This window comes from Peromyscus leucopus, chromosome 8b (genome assembly GCF_004664715.2).
Source record: "Peromyscus leucopus breed LL Stock chromosome 8b, UCI_PerLeu_2.1, whole genome shotgun sequence".
NCBI classification, from domain to species: domain Eukaryota; kingdom Metazoa; phylum Chordata; class Mammalia; order Rodentia; family Cricetidae; genus Peromyscus; species Peromyscus leucopus.
In genome coordinates, this window is record NC_051086.1 from 97465110 (window position 1) to 97488286 (window position 23177).

Genomic DNA, 23177 nt, shown 5'->3' on the forward strand with positions numbered 1-23177 from the left:
GCAAGCCCCCAAGCACTTGAAGGAAACTGAAAAATCCATAGCAGAAAGATAAAGCTTCTGTAATTATACCACCGAATCTGTACAGATCCATACCAGCCGCTCACCCTGAGCAGAGACCCCAGAGCCCTTGTCTATCTTTCCCTCTCGGAGGCTTTGGGGGGGCTCAACCTCTTTCTTTACTTTCCCGTAACCTTGTTACTGCAGGAAGTCAGTGACAGCCCACTAGTTCAAGAAGTTTACCTTCCACACAAGCGATTCAGTTGCTCATTATTCTGTGCTGGGCTTAAGATGTAAAGTGGTAATTCAAATATTTCTAGGGGCTTCTGGTCCACAATAGAAACCAGCTCAGACACTGAACTGCTGTCCTGTAACCCTCCATTAAGACTGCCCCTAACAGCCCAGCGAGAAGGCAGAACCCTGGAAAGCACGTTTGCAATATTGCATTAACGATAATAAAGAGGCAGGTAAGCAAATGACTGGCATGTAGGCCAGGATGTTGTAGTTCCAGAGGCTGCTGCTTCTTCAGGACAGAAACTGTGACTCCAGGGCTGAAGAACCGTGATGGGGGAGAAAGGTCATTCAGAGTCATCTGCCCCATCCTCTCCGTTGGAAGACTCTCCAGAGACCCAGACACATCTCATGCTTCTATGGTATTCCTCTGTCGTGCACCATTGCTACAAAGGACTCTGGTCTGCGGTCCCCTTTCCCTCTCGTCGGCCCTGGAAAGGGACAGGGAGACTGAACAAAGTCAAGGCACTGAGAAGCAGTGTCCACGACACCCCTCATCTCAAGAAGGTGGCGCATCCGAAACCTACACCAAGCCTGACTTCCACCTGTTGGGAGGCTGCTGGATACCTGCAGGGGACTGCCTTTTTAGCTCCTCTCAGGGACGAGGCATTGTAAGAGGCAGAGGCAGGCCTGACTTTGGGTCTCCTGAAATCCTGGCCTACATGCCAGTCATTTGCTTACCTGCCTCTTTATTATCGTTAATGCAATATTGCAAACGTGCTTTCCAGGGTTCTGCCTTCTCGCTGGGCTGTTAGGGGCAGTCTTCATGGAGGGTTACAGGACAGCAGTTCAGTGTCTGAGCTGGTTTCGTTTGTTTCCTGTGAGGCCTTTGAAATCTGTCACAGAGGAATCTATCACCAAGCGACCACGGCAACCACACAGATTTTACATCAGTTCCCATCACCCCGCATAGCCACCCTATTCTGTGAGCTATTGCTGGGGTCCAATGTCAAGAACAGTGAAGCGAGTGGTACTTCACTCATAGTACTAAGAGACAGGGTCCAGGAAGTACTCAACATCCTGGAGTTGGCATGATATTACATTCTTTCCAACTGCCTCTAATCAAAATTGTTCACAAAGACTATGTGACTTGTTCCTCCATTTATACATAAAAATAACAAATAGTAAAAAGGAAAATTTTGTTGTTGTTTTTTCGAGACAGGGTTTCTTTGTGTGATTTTGGTGCCTGTCCTGGATCTCGCTCTGTAGACCAGGCTGGCCTCGAACTCACAGAAATCCGCCTGGCTCTGCCTCCCAAGTGCTGGGATTAAAGGTGTGCGCCACCACTGCTTGGCTAAAAGGGAAATTTTTAAAGGAACTAATGAGATAGAAAGGGAGGGAAGGAGAGAATGGAATGAAGAAAATCAAGTATCCGTGTGGAAGGTTGCTCTGCCTCCCCTGATGGCAGGCAGACTTGCGAAGACCTCTCCACACTGAGCCCACCTGTAGGGCCCACCTCGCTTTCCCCACCCCTTTAAATGAGGTCACAGCTGGGCCCCAGCCTTATCTCCACAGTGGCCACATCCCAGCACAGAGTGCTGGCTCAGCTCCTAGCTAGCCACAAGGTAGAATTACCTCCTTTCTCAGAGCCCTTAGGAAGATTCCATGGCCCCTCCCAAATCCCCAAATTCTTGGCATGTCCCAGCCCCTTTGAGGAGACTAAAATGCCAGGTTTCTTTCATGCCTAGGAAAGAAAGGAGAGGGTACTTTAAAAAGATTAGATTTTTTTTTTTTTTTTAACTAGGAAAAAAAAAAATCTACTGCTTATTTCGTAAAGCTCCCCCGAAATGGTTTGGCAAGCACCTGCTGTTTTGGGCACCAAAACTGATTAAGAGCTAAACCAAGGCATCAATTTCCCCTAACAATAAATCAAAGCCAAAATCAGATACTGATGTGACTCTGTGCCGTCCTTAAAGGGGCTGCGGACTGGGGTGCACAGCAGGGTCCCTACCCTGGGAGGGTCCACACAAGCAGTGTAGGTCTGAGAGCTGCGTCCTCCCTGGAGCGGGGCTGCCCGCTACCTTCATGGACCTGCCTCCTAGGGATGCTGAAAAGAAAAGAAATGCAAATATGCTTTCGTCCCTCCGGAGGATGCGGGGGAGGAGGGGGAGGAGGAGGGGCCTGCTGAGAAGCCTGTTCTGAGCAGGCTCTACCTGTAGGCCTGCGCTTTCTGGACGAACTGGGAAGGTGCAGAGCAGGCCTGGGGTTTGAACCTCATACACACTGGGCAAGCACCTATCACTGAGCTACAATCCCAGCCCTCTCTTCACTTTCTGTTTGGAGACAGGGTCTCAATAACTTGCCCAGGGGATCCTTGAATTCCATCTTCAGCTTAGGAAAGCCTTACTTATAGTTACAATCCTTCTGCCCGGGCCTTCTAAGTAGTTGTGATTACAGGCCTGTCCGTCCCACCAGGCCTGGCAAGGTATCTGTCTTTACTGTGAAAGTCCCTTCCTCTGCTAGGGACAGTCTATTGCTGTCCTCGGTATTGAGAGAAGTGGTGCAAAGATAGCAGACGGCTTGTAGCTAGACAGGTGGCCCACGCCCGTAATCCCGGCACATGGGAGGCAGAGGCATGAGGAACATGAGTTCCAGGCCAGCCTTGGCTACACAGTGATCCCTTGTCTCGAACAAACAAAAATCAATAAAGCTTCTTATAGCCGTGGGCATAGACGGCTATGGACAAGTAGTAGGTTCCACCCTTGGAAGCACCCTTCAGCTGTCTCACAAGTGAGTGTAGCAGTGGTGGGGACCCGGGGGCACACCGGAAAGATCTGGGGAGTGGGCTCTGTCCTGCACGTGTGCGATTACAGCTGAAGGATAGGAAGTGTTGAGCAGTCACAACGGCAGCCTGTGGCTGGAGGATGAACTGCTTTCATTTCTGGAAAGCGCCCCTCTCAGATTTGGGGACCCGGGAGAGAGACAGGACAACTGGCTCCTGGATCGGAGGAGACAAAGCCACTATCGCCACCACAGGCAATGACAAAGCAGCCGTCCCCGTCACCGGGGGGCACAGGCTGGGTGTCTGCAGCAGGGTGGAGTGTCCTGTTTACGGCACCATTGGGTATTATCGGCCCATCGCATGCAGCAGCCTCCGCAGCCCAGCCACCTGGCGAGGCACCCTGGCACCAGGCCAGACCATTTCACCACGCGGCTGAGCGGTGGCGGATGCTTTGGTTCTTGGGCAACAGCAAATGGAAAAAACAAAACAAAACAGCACACACTAGATAAGAAGCCTTAGGTGCTATCTTCCAGGGCCACTTGGCCCTGTCTCCCAACTGCTGTGCCTGTGGGGCTTCGGGGAGAGGGGCTAAGGGAGGAGAGGCCCGGCGGTCAGGCGGTGTCTGCCTAGTAGGGGAACGGCAAGGGAGCCAGCAGCACACACAGCGGACAATGCCTTTAGTAAGTAGGTTTGAGTGCCCGCTAAGCATCGGCTCTCTGATTGTCTCTGCTGATAGGAGAGGAGTAAGACAAGAAGCAGGGTAGAAGAGGACAGGCTGATGCCACTGCCCCGTCAGATAGCCACCACCAGGCACACCCCTAGGGGCTCCACCCCCCCGCCCCCCCCGCCCCCCGCAAAGGGGCTTTCGAAAGGGCCACCAGTCTACCATCTCTACCTCTCCCAAGATCCCTCACTGGAAATCAACTCAAGCCTAACCCCAGCAGAGGAACTCGGAGGAGAAGTGATAGTGCTCAGGATGAAAACTACTGATGATGTAGGACACGAGACATTCCTGCTTCTTCTCAGCTTGGCCAAGGTGGGGACCAAGCAATTGGCCAGGAGAAATCAGCCCTGACCGAAGGGTTCTGGCTGGGCATCTGGAGGGACAAGTCCATCATTTCCCCATCATACAGGCCATGTTCGGTGTAGGAGGGAGAAACCTAGGACGCAAAGACGCTATCCCTTCCACCGCCGCCACCAGCGTGTGCCTAGCCTTCCTAGCTGGTTCAACAAACAAGGTATGAGTCATTTTCTCATGTCATCAGGCTTTGAAAACTTCTTAGCACGGGCCTTCTCACCTCCCCTCTTTAAAGAGAAAAGAGCCCTCATCGTGACAAATTACAAGCTACAAATACGTTATAGGAAATAAGGAAATGCAGATGAGTGAAAACCCTAAACTAAAAGCCACGCACACCCCACCCAGAGATCACCACAGTGCTACATATATCCTTGGTTTTCTGCATGCACACATGCATGCTTGTGTTTATTTTTGTTTTCAATCACTTGGGGATGAGAAGCACGCAGGGCCAGGGCAGTATGGCGGAACACGGAGGGGTCCCGCCCTGTCCTGTCCACTCTGGTGTGGCACTTGAGAAACTGGGAGCACAAAACAAAACAGGGTCTCAGACTTTCTAAACATTTCCCCAAGGACAGGTCTGTGGTCCATAGGAGAAGTTCCTCCAAGCAGCCTCACAGGGATTGTCTTTCCATTTCTGGACATGTGCTGGGCTTGAGAGGCATAGGTGGCCTCACGAGCTCCCTCTGGTTAGGGGCCTCGTCACTGCTTAACTCGGGGACACGTGGGTTTTGGAGGGAAGTTGTGGTAAAACTGAAACCCCCTCTATGACTGTAGGAGGGTTAGAAGACCTCCATGGAAAGCCCATGGAGACCCCATCCATCCCGGCTGGCTACGTTAAATCTGGAGCTCTGAGCAGGTTTCCTTTGTTCTTTTTTCCAGGGCTGAAACTTGACCTCAAGGAAGCACTCGGTCTCTCAACTATAATCCCAATCCTGACTAACGTTTCTTTCAACACTAAATCACAGCTAACGGTCAACTTTCACAGGGAGAAGGGACTCAAAAGGACTAGACAGGAGGTGGGGGAAACGTTGTTTCCCCTACCAAGAAGATTTTATACAGAAAAGAGAAATGGTTTTTGTGCACACACGAAGCACTTCCCAGCCAAGCTCTCCATCAATCACTGTGACTCCATATTTAAACGTACGACTCAAGACCAGTGAAACCATTTCTGGCTTCATGTCTGACTTCCCAAAATGTAGACCACATCTGCAGGCAGCTGGAGGACTGGGCCAAGAGAAGCCTTTCGGGAGATGTCACTGTGGGAAAAAAAAAAATAAGGACTACACTCTGTGTATCTTCCAGGAGGCAAAGGGTAACCCCAGCGTGCATGCACCGCCCTCAAAGAAGCAGGCTGCCGGGCCTCTGACATTTGCTCGGTTCTCAAGAAACTGCAGTTAGAAGAAAAGGAAGTAGTGTGAACTTTTCACCTTTTATCTTGATTCTCTGAAGAGGAGTTCTGTAGGATTGTAGCATTCTCAAGACAAAACAAATCACCGGCAGTTACCGATCGAGGCATGTCTTCCTTTAGGATCTAATGGGGGCCTTTGTAAGAAGAACCCACACAGTAGCCTCCTCCCATAAAACAATCCTCACCCCATGGTTGTTGGAAAGTAATAGGTTCCTTGGGGACATACAAACTCAAAGGACGGGCAAGCACCTTTTTTCCTTGCTTCACTTCTTACGGTAATGACTTCCATCAAACAGAAGAAAAAAAAAAATCATGACACCCAGTCAGCTCTTAAGTTAGCTTTTAAGGTTAGTGGGGCAAAGGGAGAACCAGATTGGGGAGGTTCATCTATGCCGAATTTTGCAAGAGGACAACTATGAAACTGCACCCTGGTTTCTGTTCTGATTCTGTGCACCCCACACTCTCATGCATTCTCCTATGGGGCAGAGTCCCCAAGGCTTTACAGTGATAGGTCTCATGTCACGTTGAAAGGTGAACTCACAGCTGGGTGGGTGGTGGCTGCAGTGGGCGGCGGCGCACACCTTTAATCCCAGCACTCGGGAGGCAGAGGCAGGCGGATCTCTGTGAGTTCGAGGCCAGCCTGGTCTACAGAGTGAGAACTCATTTCTCCAAGGTCAAAGTGCAAAGTGAGGCCCTTTATTTCCCAAATAGAAGATTTTTCAAAGAAAATTTCCCACACTTGTATCTTAGACTCAACTGTTGAATGCCTTCCTGGCTGCCTTGGTTAGGGAAACCCTTGCTAGGAACGAGATGATCCTAACACTGCTTTAGTTACTGAGCACGTTGGGTTGGCCAAGGGAAGATGAAGACAATTTAAAAGAGAGACAAGTTCTAGTGAGGAAGGGAGAACCAAATACAAGGGAAATAAGATTACAGATTATTTTCAAACCATCAAAATTATTTCCACTTCATGAATAAACCATTATTAATTTTAACTCTGTCCAGTCTGCTTTCTTCCTGGCTTCCAGCAAACTTCTAAACCACACACATTTAAGCAGCTAACATGCAATTTGATAGTCCCATTTTGTTGCCTTCCCCCACAAAATAAAATTGTTTTTCTTATTCCTCTTGTTGGTATTCTTTCCAATTCGTGTTAATTCAGAACTGTCTTTATGAAATTCTTGATATACTATCTCTATCATGAAGAGTCAACATACGCCAAGACTACTGGGTCAAAGGTTGTGGGGAAAAGGCTATTTACACAATGCCAAAGTGTCACCCCAGAAATCCCTTAAGAGGAGAATGATGTGCTTTCACAGTGGGGGAAATCTAGTGGTCACCACCAGAAGTGATCAAATTTAGCATGACTAAGCTGGAGGTACAGCTCGGGACACAGCAGATGTGTGTGAAGCCCTGGTGTTCAACCTCCATACCTGTCTTCAATGACAGTATTACGACTTAGGAACATCTGGTAGTATATACACCTAAAATAACAGTATGAAGACACAGCTTTACTCATGAAAAGTTTATTTTTATTTTCAGACAACATCTCACTATGTTGCCCTAGCTAGCCTGATACTCATATAGATTCACCTGCCCTTGTCTCTTGAGTGCTGGGATTAAAGGTGTGTGCCACCATGCTAGGGTCAGATGTTCTTGTAGAAACGCTTAACCTAAACCTAAGATATCTGACATCAATCTCTGGCCTCCACAAGTGCACACACATGTACATGTGCAAATCATCTCTCTCTCTCTCTCTCTCTCTCTCTCTCTCTCTCTCTCTCTCTCTCTCTCTAGCATGTGTATTCAGAGTAGGGAAAAACTCTGGATTGACAGCCTTTTAAAAAAGATAGAACTGACTAAGACCCTTTATGCTGAGGATGTAGGAAGAACACTTGCCTAGAATGTGTAAGGCCCTGAGTTCCAACCCCCAGGCCAAGATTACAAAGCGAGCCACTAAATGGGAAGTGTAAAAACAGACTAGATACTAAATGATACCCAGCCACAGTTAATTTCCTTAGGCATGATAACACTGAAGAAAATCGTCTTTATTCTCAGGAGAAGCTGCTGGAGTAAGGAGAAAGGGGCATGGTCATTTCAAAGAGTTCACCCAAAAGACTGCGTACAGATGGACACATGTGAGGGTCTGTCTAGACACACATACACTGATGGACACAGGAGAACAGACAGGCTTGGACAACTCGGTCCATGTATCTAATGAAAGTTCTACATAGTGAGACTCTGTCCTTTAAAAAAAAGGAGGGGTGGGGGGAGCTGGAGAGATGGCTCAGTGGTTAAGAGCACTGACTGCTCTTCCAGAGGACCTGAGTTCAATTCCCAGCACCCATATGGCAGCTCATAACTGTCTAACTCCAGTTTCAGGGGACCCAACACCCTCATACAGATATATATGCAGGCAAAACACCAATGAAGCCAGGCGGTGGCAGTGCACGCCTTTAATCTCAGTACTTGGGAGGCAGAGCCAGGCCGATCTCTGTGAGTTCAAGGCCAGCCTGGTCTACAGAGTGAGATCCAGGACAGGCACCAAAACTACAGAGAAACCCTGTCTCCAAAAAGCAAAAAACAAAAAACAAAACAAACAAACAAACAAAACCAAAATAAACACCAATGCAAATGAAATAAAAGTAAAATATTAAAAAAGAAAAGTTTATCTGGAGAGTCTAACTTGACAATGGGAAGAACAAAACGCAGTCTGCAGCACTGAATGAGGGAGACTGTAAATGATCTGTATGGTCTGTCCCTGAAAACAGGAAGAGACCATTACAGGTTCCTGACTCAATATCTGCCCTTGAGGGCAGAAGGCTGCAAGTCCTAAAGGGTAGCGAGGAGAGGGCTGCTGACCGACGAAGGTACAGTGGAAGGTCAGGACACGTAGTATCATCATCTAGGGCGAGAGAGAGAGAGAGAGAGAGAGAGAGAGAGAGAGAGAGAGAGAGAGAGAGAGAGAGAGAAAGAAATGACCAAATCAACGGTGAATACGCCTCACCGAGGCAGCTGAGACAGCTGTGTTGTAGGCTCCCAGGTGTCCCTGCCCACCTCCTCCCCAGCAGGAAAAAATAAATAGTGCTCAATTTACCTGTGGCTGGCCATGCCAGAAGGCTTGGTCACGTGGCTGGGCAAGCTGCAGTAACCACCCAGCACACTCAGGAGCATGGAGGGCACACAGGTTACTGGCTTGCTACACTTCACTAGCTTGGACTCTGTCAGGATCCGCTGCTCTTAACTTTGGTTTTTGGTGCATTCTGCTCTGGGCTGGGCGAGGGACACTTACAAGGGACAAAGGCTCAGTTAGGTTCCTCAGAACCAAGAATGTCAGTCACCGAATCTGCTCTGCCTCATCCGTGAAAACCTGTGTGAAGGGTTTGGGGGAGCAGCTGAGTAGCAGAGCATCTGCCCAGCATGTGTGAGGTCCTGGGTTCAATTCCCAACACTGCCAAAAACAACTGTGAACTACCTTGTCCCACTTGCAGACAGTCCGGTTGTCTCTTCACTTCAGCTCTATTTCACGTCCCCAGCTTCACAGGGGAGACACCACAAAGACTTCTACATCCGACCCAGTGAATCCCTACCTGGGCCCTGACCTTCTGGAACTGAACTGGAAATAAATGGCAAATTACCGTGCTGTGCCTGGGCTGTGGAAAAACCCCAAAGTGTGCTGGGAGATATTCCAGGGCAGCCCCTGTTCTGAAGGCCTGGTCTTGCCACGCCAGTTGTTCAGATTTCCTAAGAGAGGCGCAAAGGTTATACAGTGCCTCCAGGGTAAGCCAGCCTGAAAAGCAAAGCTGGATGTTTGGAGCCTAGAGGACAGCAGGGAGGAGAAGGAAGCAGCCAAGGGCTTGTTCCCGGGTCACCTCTCCACATGCAGCTTCCAGAGGCAGAGGTAGGTGACAAACCAGATCTTCTCCCGCATGCTGCTTCATGGTAATGTCACCTTCTATAAGAGAAGGCTTGTCTTACTGATAACAGAAGGATAATTGGATCCAGGGAAACATTATGGGAGATTAAGCACCCATATGCCCTATCCCAGCTTCTGAGACCCAGAAGGCAAGTTCAGTTAGTCTTCTTTTTAAGCAGACAGCTCTGTTATCTGCACAGTGGCTCCCACACAGACCTCTAAACTCCAGACAACCCCCTAGGAATTGGGGGTAGCCTTATTTGACTCTCCTCCTCCTTGCTGGTTGTCAACCACCCATCAGTTATTTTGGGTCAGGACAAAGCCAGAATAGTGGAAGATATAGGCAGATATTCAAAGAGGGTCACGGAGGGAGTCTATATAACTTGATCACTTCCTAAGGACAAGCGGCGGCACTCACGTAGTAAAGGCCCACAGGTCTACTTCACATAGCTGGCTGGGTCATGAAATAATCCTTTTAGGACAGCTTAATTACAGCCAGCCACAGCAAGCACCTCAGATAAAAGATGTTCACCAAAACTGAAGATGTCCAGAAAACTGCCTTTTTAAAAAAGATTTACTTTTAACTATGGGTGTACTTGTGTGTCTGTGTGTGGGTTTGTGCATGTGCGCACAGGTGCCTGTAGAAGCCAGAAGAGGGTGTTGGACCCCCCGGAACTGGAGCTACAGGTGGTTGAGAGCTCCCCAACGTGAGCACTGGGAACTGAATTTGGATCGTCTATAAGAGCGGCAAGCGCTCTTCACCTGAGCCATCTGTCCAGCCACAGAAAACTAACTGCCCCCCCCCACCAGGTTATATAGAGTAGGGCTAAGTGTGGTGACACAGATCTGCAATCCCAGCAATCGGGGGGGGGGGGGGGAGCCGCGGGGAGGCAGGGGGATTGCACACTCTACAACAGCCTGGGCTACACAGTAAGAATCTGGCTCAACTGAACAAAATAAGTAGAAGAGGGTTCACTCATTCCCTGCAGCATAAACAAAACCACAAGAATGGCTGAATGCCCTTAGGGAGCACAGGCAGAGCGCTGAAGTGGTTTGAAGTGAGAGGAAAGGGTGGGATGGATACAGCATGGGCTGTCTGCTCCTCTAACCTTGCTTAGTAGTCCCAGACCCAGCCTCCTTGGGCCTGGGGTTAAGGGAAAGCTAGACCAAAGGGTACTTCCTTTAGAGTCAGCTATAACTCCTGTCCCACTTGGTACAACGTCCTGCATTAAACCAGCTCCCCTGAGGCCTACCATATTCACAAGGCAGAGGGTACAATAACTGCCTAGTATATGTCACAGAAAAAGCCATCTGGCCCAGGCCCATACCCTGGCACCACTTTCTGAGCCAAACTCACTGATTTGCCCCTCTGTCCTCTCCTATATAAATGGCACGGATGAGTCTTCTAATTCCGAGTATTTTAAGAAGTGAAGAGCTAAGTGACGAGCAGAGGAGAGTGGACGAGTGCTTCATCTTCTAGAGAGGAGGCATGTTCCTCCAGAAGACACCGGACATGCAGAGCAAGCTCAGCGTGGGATCACATCTGTAACAGCATGCTGGGGTAACCCTGCCGACTATGATGCTGGGTCAACATGGAGCAAGGGCCCCATTTGCAAACACAGAAACTGGCCCCCAGTCGGTTCCCAGGTCTAATACCAATCTATCCAATTGGGGAAGGGCGAGCTGCAGTCTCCTGAAAGGCAACCTAACACAGAGGCAAAATTCTGACTTCACCCCAGGATGGTATGTGAACTCAAAACAGGTCCATAACTTCTTGGGTATCAACTGTTCCATCTGTTAAGTGGGGAGAATAAGAGACATTACAAACATGTAGAAGCAACCTGATAGTCGGATTAGTCTAGTATTTATTGGTTAAATGTTTATTTGGAAATGATTTGAAACTGATTGCTCAAGAACAAGTATACAGCGCCAGGTGATGCACGCCTTTAATCCTAGCACTCGGGAGGCAGATGATCTGAGTTGGAGGCCAGCCTGGTCTACAGAGCAAGTTCCAGGAGAGCCAGGGTTACACAGAAAAACCCTGTCTCAAAACAACAACAATAAAAAGAATAAGTACACAGGATACATACATAATCTTTACCTAGATCTGCCCACCAACACACATGCCAATTGCTTTACTGATGGCTTGCTGTCACATGCATTTTACACATGCTCACATACTTTCCAACACTCACACTTGACACCCACAGGTTCGCTCAAAATGTGCGAGAGAGAGAGAGAGAGAGAGAGAGAGAGAGAGAGAGAGAGAGAGAGAGAGAGAGAGAGAGAGCGCGCACACACACACACACACACGAGACAGAGAGAGACTTTTATTCCTTGAAAGGAATAGGCAACAAATGGGATGTTGGCGATTAAGAGACAGCAAAGGTTTTGTTATCTGGTGACAGTTTATGGACGTCTACTCCTTTCCCTGCAAACGGCAAGCATTTAAATGTCCACTGTTTTACATGGACAGTGACCACACAGTTCAGACAAGTTCCATAAAGTGATACAAAGTTAGTTTCTATTCCTCCCTGTGTTATGGTGTATATGCACTTGTGTGTGTGCGTGTGTGCACATATATGTACACATGGAGGCCAAAGTCTTCCTCAATTGCTCAATTTTAAATTGTTTTGTTTTGTTTGGGGAGGACAGGTTCTTACTATGTGGCCTTGGCTGGCCTGCAACTCAGGGACTTGCCTTCCTCTGCCTCTTGGGTGCTGGGATTAAAATGGTGTTCCACCACACCGAAACTTAACTTTTTAAATTATTATTTGTCTGTATGATATGCGTGGGGATACAGGGAAGTGCATGCCACAGTATGCATGTGGAGGTCAGAGGCCAACCTTCACCAGTCAGTTCTCGTCTTCAATGATGGGATCAAGGGACTGAGGTCAGGGCATCAAGCTTGTGAAGCAAGTGGTTTTTGTTGTTGTTGTTGTTTTGTTTTGTTTGTTTGTTTCATGTCAGACGGTTAATGTGCCAATGTTGTAACAAGGTTTAATGGGCGGCACACACCATGCAATGGCATAAATTCCCAATCATTATGCTTATGAACCAAAAAAGGATCGAAACAAGTGTTCTTAATCAACCAAGCCATCCTACCAGCTCTACCTCATTTTTGAGACATGGTCTCTCACTGAACCTGGAGCTCACAAATTCAGCTCGGCTGGCCAGCCTAGGAGCCCAGAGATCTAGCTATCTCCATACCCCGAGTGCTGGAGTTAGTGTGCACCACCAAACCGTGCTTTTCCATGGCTGCTGGGGATCTGAACCAGGTCCTCAGGCTCGGCAAGCGAGCACCTTACCAACAACGCCATTTCCTAGCCCTTCCTCCTTTTTTTTTTTTTTTTTTTTTTACTTAAAGACACAAAACTTATAAAACAAACAACAAGAAAGCATTATATAAATGGAAACAACTTTATTATACAGAAGAGTTTTTTAGAATACTTGCTAACTAAGATTTTACCTTACAAGGTTGTGCAGTAACTGGAAAGGAAAGACGGCACACAAGCACACACACATTAGGACATGAAATAGTTCTATAGAGAGGCAAGTCATCTTGTGGAGGGACGAGTTAACTCCAAGAAGCCGGCCAGGCAGTGCTCCCTAGATGGAGCTTTCTCTCCCAGAGTTCAAGCCTCCACTGTGCCCCTGCGGGGTGCTATTAAATATCACAAGGACCCCACTCCTAGCTAACCAAAAGTAAGATGAGGGACGTGCTTAGGCAGATTATGGAAAGGCTTCTTTCCCATCAGGAATGTGGGAGTGGTGGTGCCAGGGGCCACCCTACATGGAAGACTAAGTTGTTTTCATGGCACAAAGCCACCCGTGCCCACCCCCTTCCATAGGAATGCACCGTCCACGTTTCACATAGTGACACGTAAGAGAGACACCGTCTCTTACAAGCACATGCCGTCTAGACATATCTCCCTCATACGATTCCAGATCAGTACCCACAACTACGATTCCACAGAGGCAGGAACATCAGTCTGCCCCCAGCTCCCCGCCTGTCCCTGGTGAGCTACTCATTCCGGATGGCAATTGCCAATCTCCAAACAGCCAGAAACACCCAAAAGTCACCACCATGTCACACACCCATGTCACACACGCAGTGCTGCCCTGGCCACCCTCTTCCCATTATCCACCAGTCTACAGCTCACAGGACAAGTTCAAGGTGTGGAAAACCCACTGTGTGGTCAGCTCGGGAGCCTCCAGAAACAGACTTATCTTTGCAACAAATTTCCAGTTCTCTCCTAATCCGTTTATCGGATGCACTTGGAGCCTGGAATAAGATATACAAACCAAAGGGAAACAAAAGCTGGAGATGAGCGAGGCGGTGGGGATGCCATGCCGGGATCAAGTTCATGACACACTTCCATGTGTGGGAAGAGACCCTTGCTTAACTAAGCAAAAGGGCTTTGTCGATCACATGGTTGTGGGCAAGTTATTTCTTTTTCTGGGTCTCAGTTTCCCAGTCTGCAAAAACAAGGAAATGCCACCCTCCCTGGCAGCACACAGGGAAAGTAAATGTAAAACATCTGAGTGCCAATTATGAGCAGCAAGAGAGACAAACAAATGAATACTGTCAAAACAAAGCTATTTATGTCTCAAGTTCTCTGAACAATACAGGTGAACTGGGGGCCTTTCAGATTTGGAATTCTCAGGCTCTTACTATGGAAACAGCCCTTTATTACTTTTTTGTTGTTGTTGTGAATACAGAACGACTCACGTGACAGCTCCATGTGCTTCCCTCAGGTTAAGGGGTACTTGTCCCCACGGTCGTGGCTCCCACAGCCCCTTTCTCCCCTCTCCATCCACACAACGCTGTATTTGGTATAAAAGACCTCTGGTTGAATGCCTCTGTCATCTGTGCTCCCCACCAGCTCCCCACCTCCCAGGGCCTATGTGATATCTGATGGGCATGCGTTAAACAGATGCTCCCCGATCGCGGGACAGCATGACAGGTTTCTGCGAGCCTACAGCTGTGGGGCAGGGAATGCACGTGTTATCCACAGTGGTTCCTCTCAAAGCCACGTGGACGATCAAACAGGCTCAGGAAACTCTAAAGTGGAGGGAGCGTGGAGGAGGGCAGAGGGAGGAAGGGGAAGAGGAGAAGAAAGAGGAGGGAGGAGGGAAGAGGGAGGAAGGGAAAGGAGCTGCCTGCTCTCCTGATCACATGTTCACTCTGTTCAAAGTCACACCCAGCTGGGCAGGTTTATTAAACCACTTTGTCTATGGCGACCCACGGTTGGCAACAGGGAAACAGACTGGATAACAGTCTACATGTCTAGGGTTTGGACAATGATCGTGAACGCCTCTCTGCCGCATTTCTCCACTTCAGCAGGTGAAGGGAAGGAACAGCAATACCTGAGGTTACAGGATGCTGCCTGGCATCGAGGAGGGGGCTTTCAACCTGATCACGCTTGGGACAGCCAACCTAAGGTCCACTGGTAACTCTGTTGCCTGGCCCAAAAAGGCACCCACTCATTTTTTGTAATCCTGCTTTTCCTTACTGTACAGGAGAGCGATACCCCAAAATCGGTCCTGGCCTATCTGGCATGAAAGACACCGGGCACTCCTCTCAGTCTCCTTAACCCATCAACCACGCCTCCTTCTAAGCCAAGAGCCAGGTAGGTCAGACTTTAAACAAACCTACAGCAGAATCCTACACATTGTCTTTTTCCACGGATCAACCTGGTGATTTGCCCCCCCTAGTTTTAAGTATGTTAGGAAAAGAACCTACAGGCCTAGACCTCCATGGGAATGCGACATCTTTGCTACCAGCTGGGCTTGAAGCCCAAAAGCCAGGATGAAAAGGGGGCCGATGATTTAGAGAACACTGCTGCTTTGTGGAGTGGGCAGGTTGTCCTGCAAGTGAGCCTGGAGAGGTGCGCGGGGGGACGGGGACGGACGGGACGACAGAGACGGGACACGACAGTGTACGGGGACTAAAAGTGGGGAAGGCCAGTACAAGTGAGCCTGGAGGAGGTGTGACTCCCTTCCACTCCGCGGCCTTCCCAGCAACTCAATCCAACAAGTATTTATTGAGCATGACACTCCCCATCTGCCCGGCTCTCCCTCGGCAGAAGCACTCAAATCTGTCCAAGCTGTGGGGTGAGTTCCACTGTACTTGAACTGCAAACACGAGGCGCCTACTTCTGAAAAAGGCACGCACACACTTCACAGGACGGGCAGAAGGGACACAAGACTACAGCAATGGCATGTTTTGTGTGTGTGTGTGTGTGTGTGTGTGTGTGTGTGTGTGTACAGTGACGGGGACAGAACCCAAAGCTTGGCACATGCTAAGCACATGCTCTACCCCTATGCTACATCCCAGGCTCTAAAAAATGTCACTTTTGAAAGAGAAAGGAGAGAAGACAATAGAAACCTAATTTAACTTTAGGGAAAATACATTGGCCAATCTCAAAGAAAAGAAAGAAAGAAAATCTATTCAAAAGCCGGTAGGTCTATAATTAGCCTTACCACATACTGAATATTCCTTCATTCTGCACCTTCTCCAGCTTGCATTTATAATTCATTTGCTTGTGGATGCCCTAGCACCTGCTTTTAGAGCTGTGTGTCAAATCCCACCTTTGGCCTCAACTCTTCAATGCTGGCCTGAAGGTTGTCACTTCAGATCATAGGAGAAGGGATTCAGGTGGCCGAGCTGGTGATAACAATAATCTGTGCCTTAGCAAGATGGTTCCCTGGGAAAAGCTGATAGGAAGCTATGGTCAGAGGGGAGGCACCCTAAACTTACAACTCTGGCCAATACTGTCCACCATTTAAGATGACACATTCTGGCAGCCTCCAATAGAATGCACCCCCAACTCTTAATCATGGTCCAAATGCATGAGAGCAATCAAATCCCTCAGAAGACTCTTCCCAGGCCTCCACACACACCCCTTTTAACAGGGAGCTGGAGGCATAAACTGCTAATGTGCAGGCGGGGGAAGCCTAAGGCACTCCATTCTCCTCCCCCAACGACAGCTGTCTAAGGCTCAAGAGCAAACCCACAGACCTGTGTGCCCGAACATGGCAGGGTAAGTGTCTGTACATGGCCAAGGCTTCAGCTCCAGCTTCCCTAGGGCTGGACTTGCAGTTTTCCTATTATGAAATACTCTGATAGTACTCTTTTAAGTTCCTTTAAGCTGCTCTTGATTGGCTGGGGTACTCCCACACAGGAAAGTCAACTGCAGCTTACTCAGCCCGAAGGATAACCATTTACATGACTCCGAAGCTAGGTATTCAACTTGGTTGTGACTCTAGGGAGAGAGAAACGTGCTAGGAAGCTAGGATGTCCAGTGGGCACTGTGAACTAGAAGGCTTCATGTTCACAGCCAGCTGTGCCCAAGAATGACAGCCCGTTTGGAGCCCCACGTGGAGGAGGAACTGGAGCACAGATAATTCATGGACCTCAAATAGCATCCTCAACTCTTCCCTTTCCGAGACCAGGATTTGTTTTGGACCTAACCATGTGAATAGATTTGGCTAGTGTTTGGTTAATTCCTACTCTGCAAACCAAATAATGGAATCCTCTGTGAGGCTGTAACTCAGGCAGAGCAGAAAGCTGAGAGTCCCGACACTTGGCTTCTACTCCCTGTTCTACAGGGAAGAACAAATTCTGTAGCAGAAGAGGGCAGAAGTGATGATGCCAACAAGACATTGTCCACACTCCTTAAATTAACTTACCGCTGGGCATCAGTGGTAGTTAATGGTGACTACCACCTTTTCAGGGTCTAGAGTCATGGAAGAGACAAGCCTCTGGGTGTGACTCTGAGGGACTGTCTGTATTAAGTGAATTAAGATGGAAGACCTACCCTAAATGTGGGTGGCACCATCCCACGGACTGCCCATAAAGAAACTGACCTGAGCACCAGCGTTTTCTCTCTCTCTGCTTCCTGAGTGCAGATGTAATATAAGCCTCGGGCCCCTTCTCCTTGCTTCCCTGTCCTGATGGACTGCATCCTTGGACCATGAGCCAAAATAAACTCTTCCTTCCTTTTCGGTCAGGTATTTAGTCCTAGCAACAGGACAAGGAACAAATACAGTATCCCCAGGTTTACCTCGCCAGCCCTCAAAAGGGCTGCACACTGCCTATGGGACAAGAGCAAGACCAGGTAAGTCCACGCAGGACCCGAGCCAGTGTCAAGTGGTGCTCGATACATTTGACAGTACCTATAAAAACTCCAAAATCAGACCTGGAAGAAGATGTCACAGCGCGAAGTTTGAATCCTTTGGCTGGTAAGAACCTCGAGGCAGCTGTTAAATTCCTAACCGTTCTACTAAGATGGGGGAATGCACGGACCTATGCGACTCAGGACACGCTGACTTCAGCAGAGAAGGCAGGCGGGCGGCAGAGGCCTCTCCTGGCTATTAAACCCATCAACCGTGTTGACAACACTCAAATCCACATCACTATGAAAATTTTGTAACCCTGCCTCGCGTTTCCTAGAGATCCATATCTGGAACCAGAGAGAACAATATCCACTTACCACCACACCCCACAATGTTCCCACCCCGTCTTCTACTGGCCTCTTAACTGTGTTACATAAGAACTTCTCCTACTGTCTAATACTGTGCTATCCAAAAACAAACAAACAAACAAAAAACCAACCAAACAACAACAAACCTAAGAACACATGGACCCACACTCCTTTCCGTACCTAAAAGATAGGCAATCATCATAGCTAATGACATCCTAGAAACCGGAGACTTCTGACTTCAAGAAAGTCATCACTATTGATAATTATCTAAGGGTCAGACGGTTCAGAAATGCACTTTTTACTGACTGTGACTGGGCCCGGCAAAGCTATGGGCGACAGCAGTTAGCAGTGTCAGGCTAGGAAAAGCCTGAGGGTTTAATGCTTCCCAAATAAAGCTGTCTCAATCGCAGGTTATAGAGAGACAATTGTGGCTCTGTAAGGATTCTAACTGCACCCCCAAGCTTTATTATACCAAGATGACTCCTTGGCAGAGAAAGTTCCAACTCCATTTTAATCTTCCAGCTGTTTGTGGCACCACAGGCCACAAGGACACAGGCTGAAGAGCACCCTCTCCCAGGACCTCTAATATACAACCTCTTTGATATGGCTTCATACCCATCTAAACACCCATCCTCCAAGGGCTAAGTTTTCAAAACAATGCAAGGAAAGACATTAAATAATTAGCAGTGACATCCCTAATAACAGTGACACCTTATATTCAGGAAATAGCCACTCAAGAGAACAATCCCTATGTCCCTCTGGGGAATTTGGTATTTTAGGGCAACCATGACTACTACCAGCTAGCTCTCAATGATCTGTTCAGAAAACTATAAAGTAATGAGAAAAAAAAATCAATACAGGAGATAGGCCTCAAGTGATATCTATATAATTTTAAAAATATGTTTTCTAGGGGTTGGGGATTTAGCTCAGTGGTAGAGCGCTTGCCTAGCAAGCACAAGGCCCTGGGTTCGATCCTCAGCCCACAAAAAAAAAAAAAAAAAAAATATGTTCTCTGCAGTTTGAGTTGTTAGGTTGAGGGTAGGGGGCCATAAGGAAAGAGGGGGAGCAAATTTGCTTAACAGTTAAGCTTTTATGTAAATTCAAATGAGCTATGTCCACTGAACACATGTCACCTGACAACCGTGGGGGTGGGGAATCTGTATTCACAAGTGCTGGCCTGCCACAAAGCCTGAGAACTGACTAGAAACAGATGGTTCCTTTCCCCCTAAAATATGAGTAGGGGTACAGGATTGTTCCCGTCCTCTAACCTTAGGGTGTTCTGAGGAAGTATACATTACACACTCTTGAAACTGATTTTTACATTGGTGTAAGAGTCAAGCATACAGTTCGGAACAAGGATAGATGAACTTTTGTGCAATGGCTCAACTCTGCCACTGACAGCATGAAAACAAGACGTAGCTAATGTCTAAAGAGTGTGGCTGTGTTCCAATAAAACTTTATTTACCAAAACAGGCTCAGGGCCAGATATAACCCTACAGGCTATAATTACCAACCCTTGGTTTAAGAAAGTTCTGGTAGAGTATGGTGGTTCCCAGGCAGCATCTGGTTTCCCAGGTTGGCTGGAGAAATAATTAGCAAAGTTTAATTAAATGTTATCTTCATGGGCTGGGAGATGTGGCTCTGTGGTAGTGTTTGTGTAGCATGCACAAAGCCCCGGGCTCAATTCTTAGCACCACAAAACTACTGTTTCCATTCTAGGGATATGGAGACTGAAACACTTAGGATAGATAGGTAAGACCCAGAAAATTCACTTCCTATTCCTGTCTTATATTTGTCACCATTGGCTCTGGAAGAACACAAAAGTTAGCAGCCTCAAATTGGCTTCAGACACAAAGGAGAATTTAATTCAAGGGACAATTGCGGTAAGAAATGTATCCAGGGTTTCAATTACCCACCAATGGCTCTTAGCTTTCTTCGAGTTGGCCCTCATTTTTCTCTTAGCTCTTCCAGCTCCAGCTCATAAAAATGAAGCCATTCCTCGCTTTATGAAGACATCCCTTCTGGATGAATGGTCACAGAAGGTAAACCCACTCTTTGCACCAGAACCCTTTATATAAGGCCTCATCTGTCTTGTCAAGCACACAGCAGGGCGTGCGGTGAGAGATAACTGCACAGGCAGAGTATTACATCATTGGGGATGGGAAACAGAAACGGTGACGACACTTAATTGTTCCTGAAACCCAGTCCCGGCTCGCAGGCCTTTTTAAACTGTTGTGTTTCCGAGCTCTGTTTAGAAAGCTCCTTTTAAAAGGTGACAGAATAAAAACGCAAGAGGCCCTGACATTCTGACACCCGCAGCACTGGTTTCCGACCAGTCTGGGTTTGCTCTCCCCAACAGTGCTCTTACAGTAGCTCAGTGCAGGGCACAGCAGTAACAGGCCCAGCAGCATAACAGGCCCAGCAGCAGCACACTTTTTATGGGATCTTTCGTGTGCCAGGTACTTACTCCTCTAAGCACTTCATGAACTCATTTAGTTCTTGGGATATAGATATTGTTGTCCACAGAAGAAAGGGAGTCCAGAAACTTCCTCAAGACTACACCAGCTGGTCAATGAAAAAGCCTGTATTCAACTAACCAGACGACTACCATCATTCTTCTCAGGGTCTATGACAGCAAGGAATGTCCATGTTACATGTCCTGATGACCTAGAGGAAAACACTCCTGTCCCTTCCCAAGGCACAGAAGGAATAAACAACCTAAAGATACACGAAGGTGAGGCTGACACGCACAGGGCTGATATGCCCCAAGACAAAGACCAGGGGACTCTCCCCTCCTCTAAGGCTTGGCCACAAAAATACCAATGGGCTCGGGCTACTATTTCCTTTCTCTCTCCTACCTACTGAAAACCTAAAGATAATCCTACCCCATAGGCAAATGTCTATTTAATACCTCTGGGATATTAACAGGTGGAGACACAATGGACCAACCAAATACATAATGCAGGAATCCACTCAATCTTCCCCAAGTCACCTGACAAGTTACACAGCCCTGTCTAGTTTCCTGTTCTCATCAGTGTCTTTAGAGACCCTGCCCCTGCAAAAGGAGCGGGCCATGTGAAGAACCCCAGCATCCAAGCCCACATTCCTCCCCCTGACGGCACCCACCGGTGCTTTCCCTTTTCACGCCAGCTCTGTGAGACTCACCCAACAACTGCTCTGAAAACGGTCGCTAAACACTTTCTAAACTACTGCCAAGGCAAGGCTTCTGTTGATCCATTCCTACCAAGCGACCATGGTTCTGGTGCTTGCTGCTCTAACTTCCCTGGGTCTCAGGGAAGCCCAAACAAAACCAACAGGTTTGTAGTCTTGTGGCTTGCTCTAGAGTTGATGGTAGGCATGAGTCTGTCTGGGCATTGCCTTCTTCTACACCACCAGATTCTACACATACTTTGACTACTTGGTCACCATCTTGCTACCAGATTTGACCAAGTTCTGCGTTCCAGGATGTGATACTAACACACACAGTGAGGTCCAAAGAGACCTCAAAGACCTGATGAATCCCATTTCTACCTAGCAAGACTCTTGTAACAGAATACCTTCAGGAAGGGGCTATGCAACATCCAAGCTTAGTAATCTCCAGAAAGCTTAAGAGTCTGGTTTGGAGAATGTCACATTAAGATGGCAGGGACATAACTTTTGTATATTTGGTACAAACTTAGGCTTAGGAAGTGTGCAATGATCCTTTCACATCTGGTGTGAATCAAATGAAAACTTCACTTTTAACTTATTGCCAACCTCCTCATGCAAGTAGGTTCCTTTTCCGTTCCAAAGGGCCTGCATTTGTGGGTCCCATCACAGCCTTGAGTGTGCAAGCAAGGTTAAATTTGCTCCACCCTCGTTTCCCCACACCCACCACATCAAGCCGCTATTAAGAAACTGCTTGGGCGCTGTTCAGAAAGTGGGGTATTTGCCACAGCATACTTGATTATAAGCACTCCATTGCCACGCTGGCTGGGAACGCTCAGGACAAAACCACCTTCGGTGGAGGGCGAGAGGTATGGTGCAGACTGTCCAACTCCTGTACACAAGCACACACGCACAGGGTGACTGGAAGGAGACAGCCATATTAAGCAGGTCAAAAATACGAAAACATACAACTTCTGGGCTACAACCGAGAGGAATGTAGAAAATCGGGAACAGAGGTGCGTTTGCACCACAGTAAAAGCCGTTAAACTAACTTATTCCAACGGGCTGGGATCAAATCGGCTCTTGGAAGAGGCATAATGGAAAGCGCACGTGAAGTGGTGGAGAAAGGAACTCCAGAGCCATAGAAAGCGACGCTGGGGCCAAACTCAAGCTGGAGAAGTAACACATGGCTCCACCCGGCTCTCTTCCATGCCCCTCCCCCTCACCGAGCAGGCGTCCAGCGCCCACCGGCTCCGGCTCCCAGTGAAACCCTCGGCTCAGGGCGCTCACAACACTCCTTGCACCCATCCCAGCACCTCTCACTCCGCCGGGGCAGACACTTCGGGCCACTTTTCGGTTACGCCCCCCAAAGCTAGTTTCCATCTGCCAGGTCCCTCCCCTCACCTCCCAGCTCGGACTCCCGGCCCCCTCCTCCCCGGAGTTGCACCCCACGTTCGCAGCTGCTCGCCTTCGCTCCCTCCGGCCTCGGAACTCTGCGCGCCCCTTTTTCTCTTCCCTCACCTCCCATCCACTTCCTCCTCCTACTTCTCCCAGTACTCTCCAGCCCCTCGCCCCAGCACCCGCTCCAGACCCGGCTCACCTGCGCGGCCACCCCCGTCCCGGCGCTGGTGCGGCTGCTGCAGCTGGAAGGGGACCGTAGCCCTGAGTGGCTGCAGCCCGGCCCGGGGGGAGCCAGCGGACGCCGGTGGAGAGCATCCCCGCCGAAGACCTCCCGCCCCTCCGCGCCCGGGTCCCCAGGAACCTCCGCCTCTGCTGCCCGCTGCGGCCCCGGACATGGCCCACCCGGGTACCTGCTGCCTCTGCCCCAAAGCGAGCCCCACACAGCCCCCAACCCCCGCGGCCGCTACTTATCTGCCCTACGGGCGGGACCGGCCCCCTCGGTCCAGAGTTTCAATTGGCCTATAGAGTTCCAGTACCTCCCCTCAACCAATCTTCGGCGAGGCTCTTCCTATTCCGAGGATGATTGGTCCATGTGCTCAGCCATCAACACAAGACCCCACCCTCTTGCTTTTCTTTTTTTTTTCTCTTTTTTTCTTTTTCTTTTTTTTTAACGTCCTTAAGGCTGCCGATTGGTCCTTCTGGTAAAGGGCTGGTTCTCCGGCACCGCC

The 23177-nt window shown here is 48.7% G+C and overlaps 1 protein-coding gene, 1 long non-coding RNA gene and 1 other non-coding gene across 3 annotated transcripts in view; 1 reads left to right on the top strand and 2 right to left on the bottom strand.

Moving 5' to 3' along the window:
- The window catches only part of Fam117a (family with sequence similarity 117 member A), a 44278-nt gene extending 21391 nt beyond the window's left edge, over nucleotides 1-22887 (bottom strand). Inside the window, exon 1 of the mRNA XM_028868992.2 lies at nucleotides 22649-22887. Coding sequence (XP_028724825.1) covers nucleotides 22649-22844 — 196 coding nt within the window. The 5' untranslated portion in view covers nucleotides 22845-22887. The remainder of the gene's footprint in view (nucleotides 1-22648) is intronic.
- Nucleotides 3876-5794, top strand: LOC119087045. The gene is made up of 2 exons (XR_005090485.1): nucleotides 3876-4248; nucleotides 4968-5794. It is a non-coding gene; the product is annotated as an uncharacterized LOC119087045 (long non-coding RNA).
- Nucleotides 12377-12481, bottom strand: LOC114693001. The gene has a single exon (XR_003734491.1). It is a non-coding gene; the product is annotated as a small nucleolar RNA U13 (small nucleolar RNA).
- Nucleotides 22888-23177: the final 290 nt, after the last annotated feature.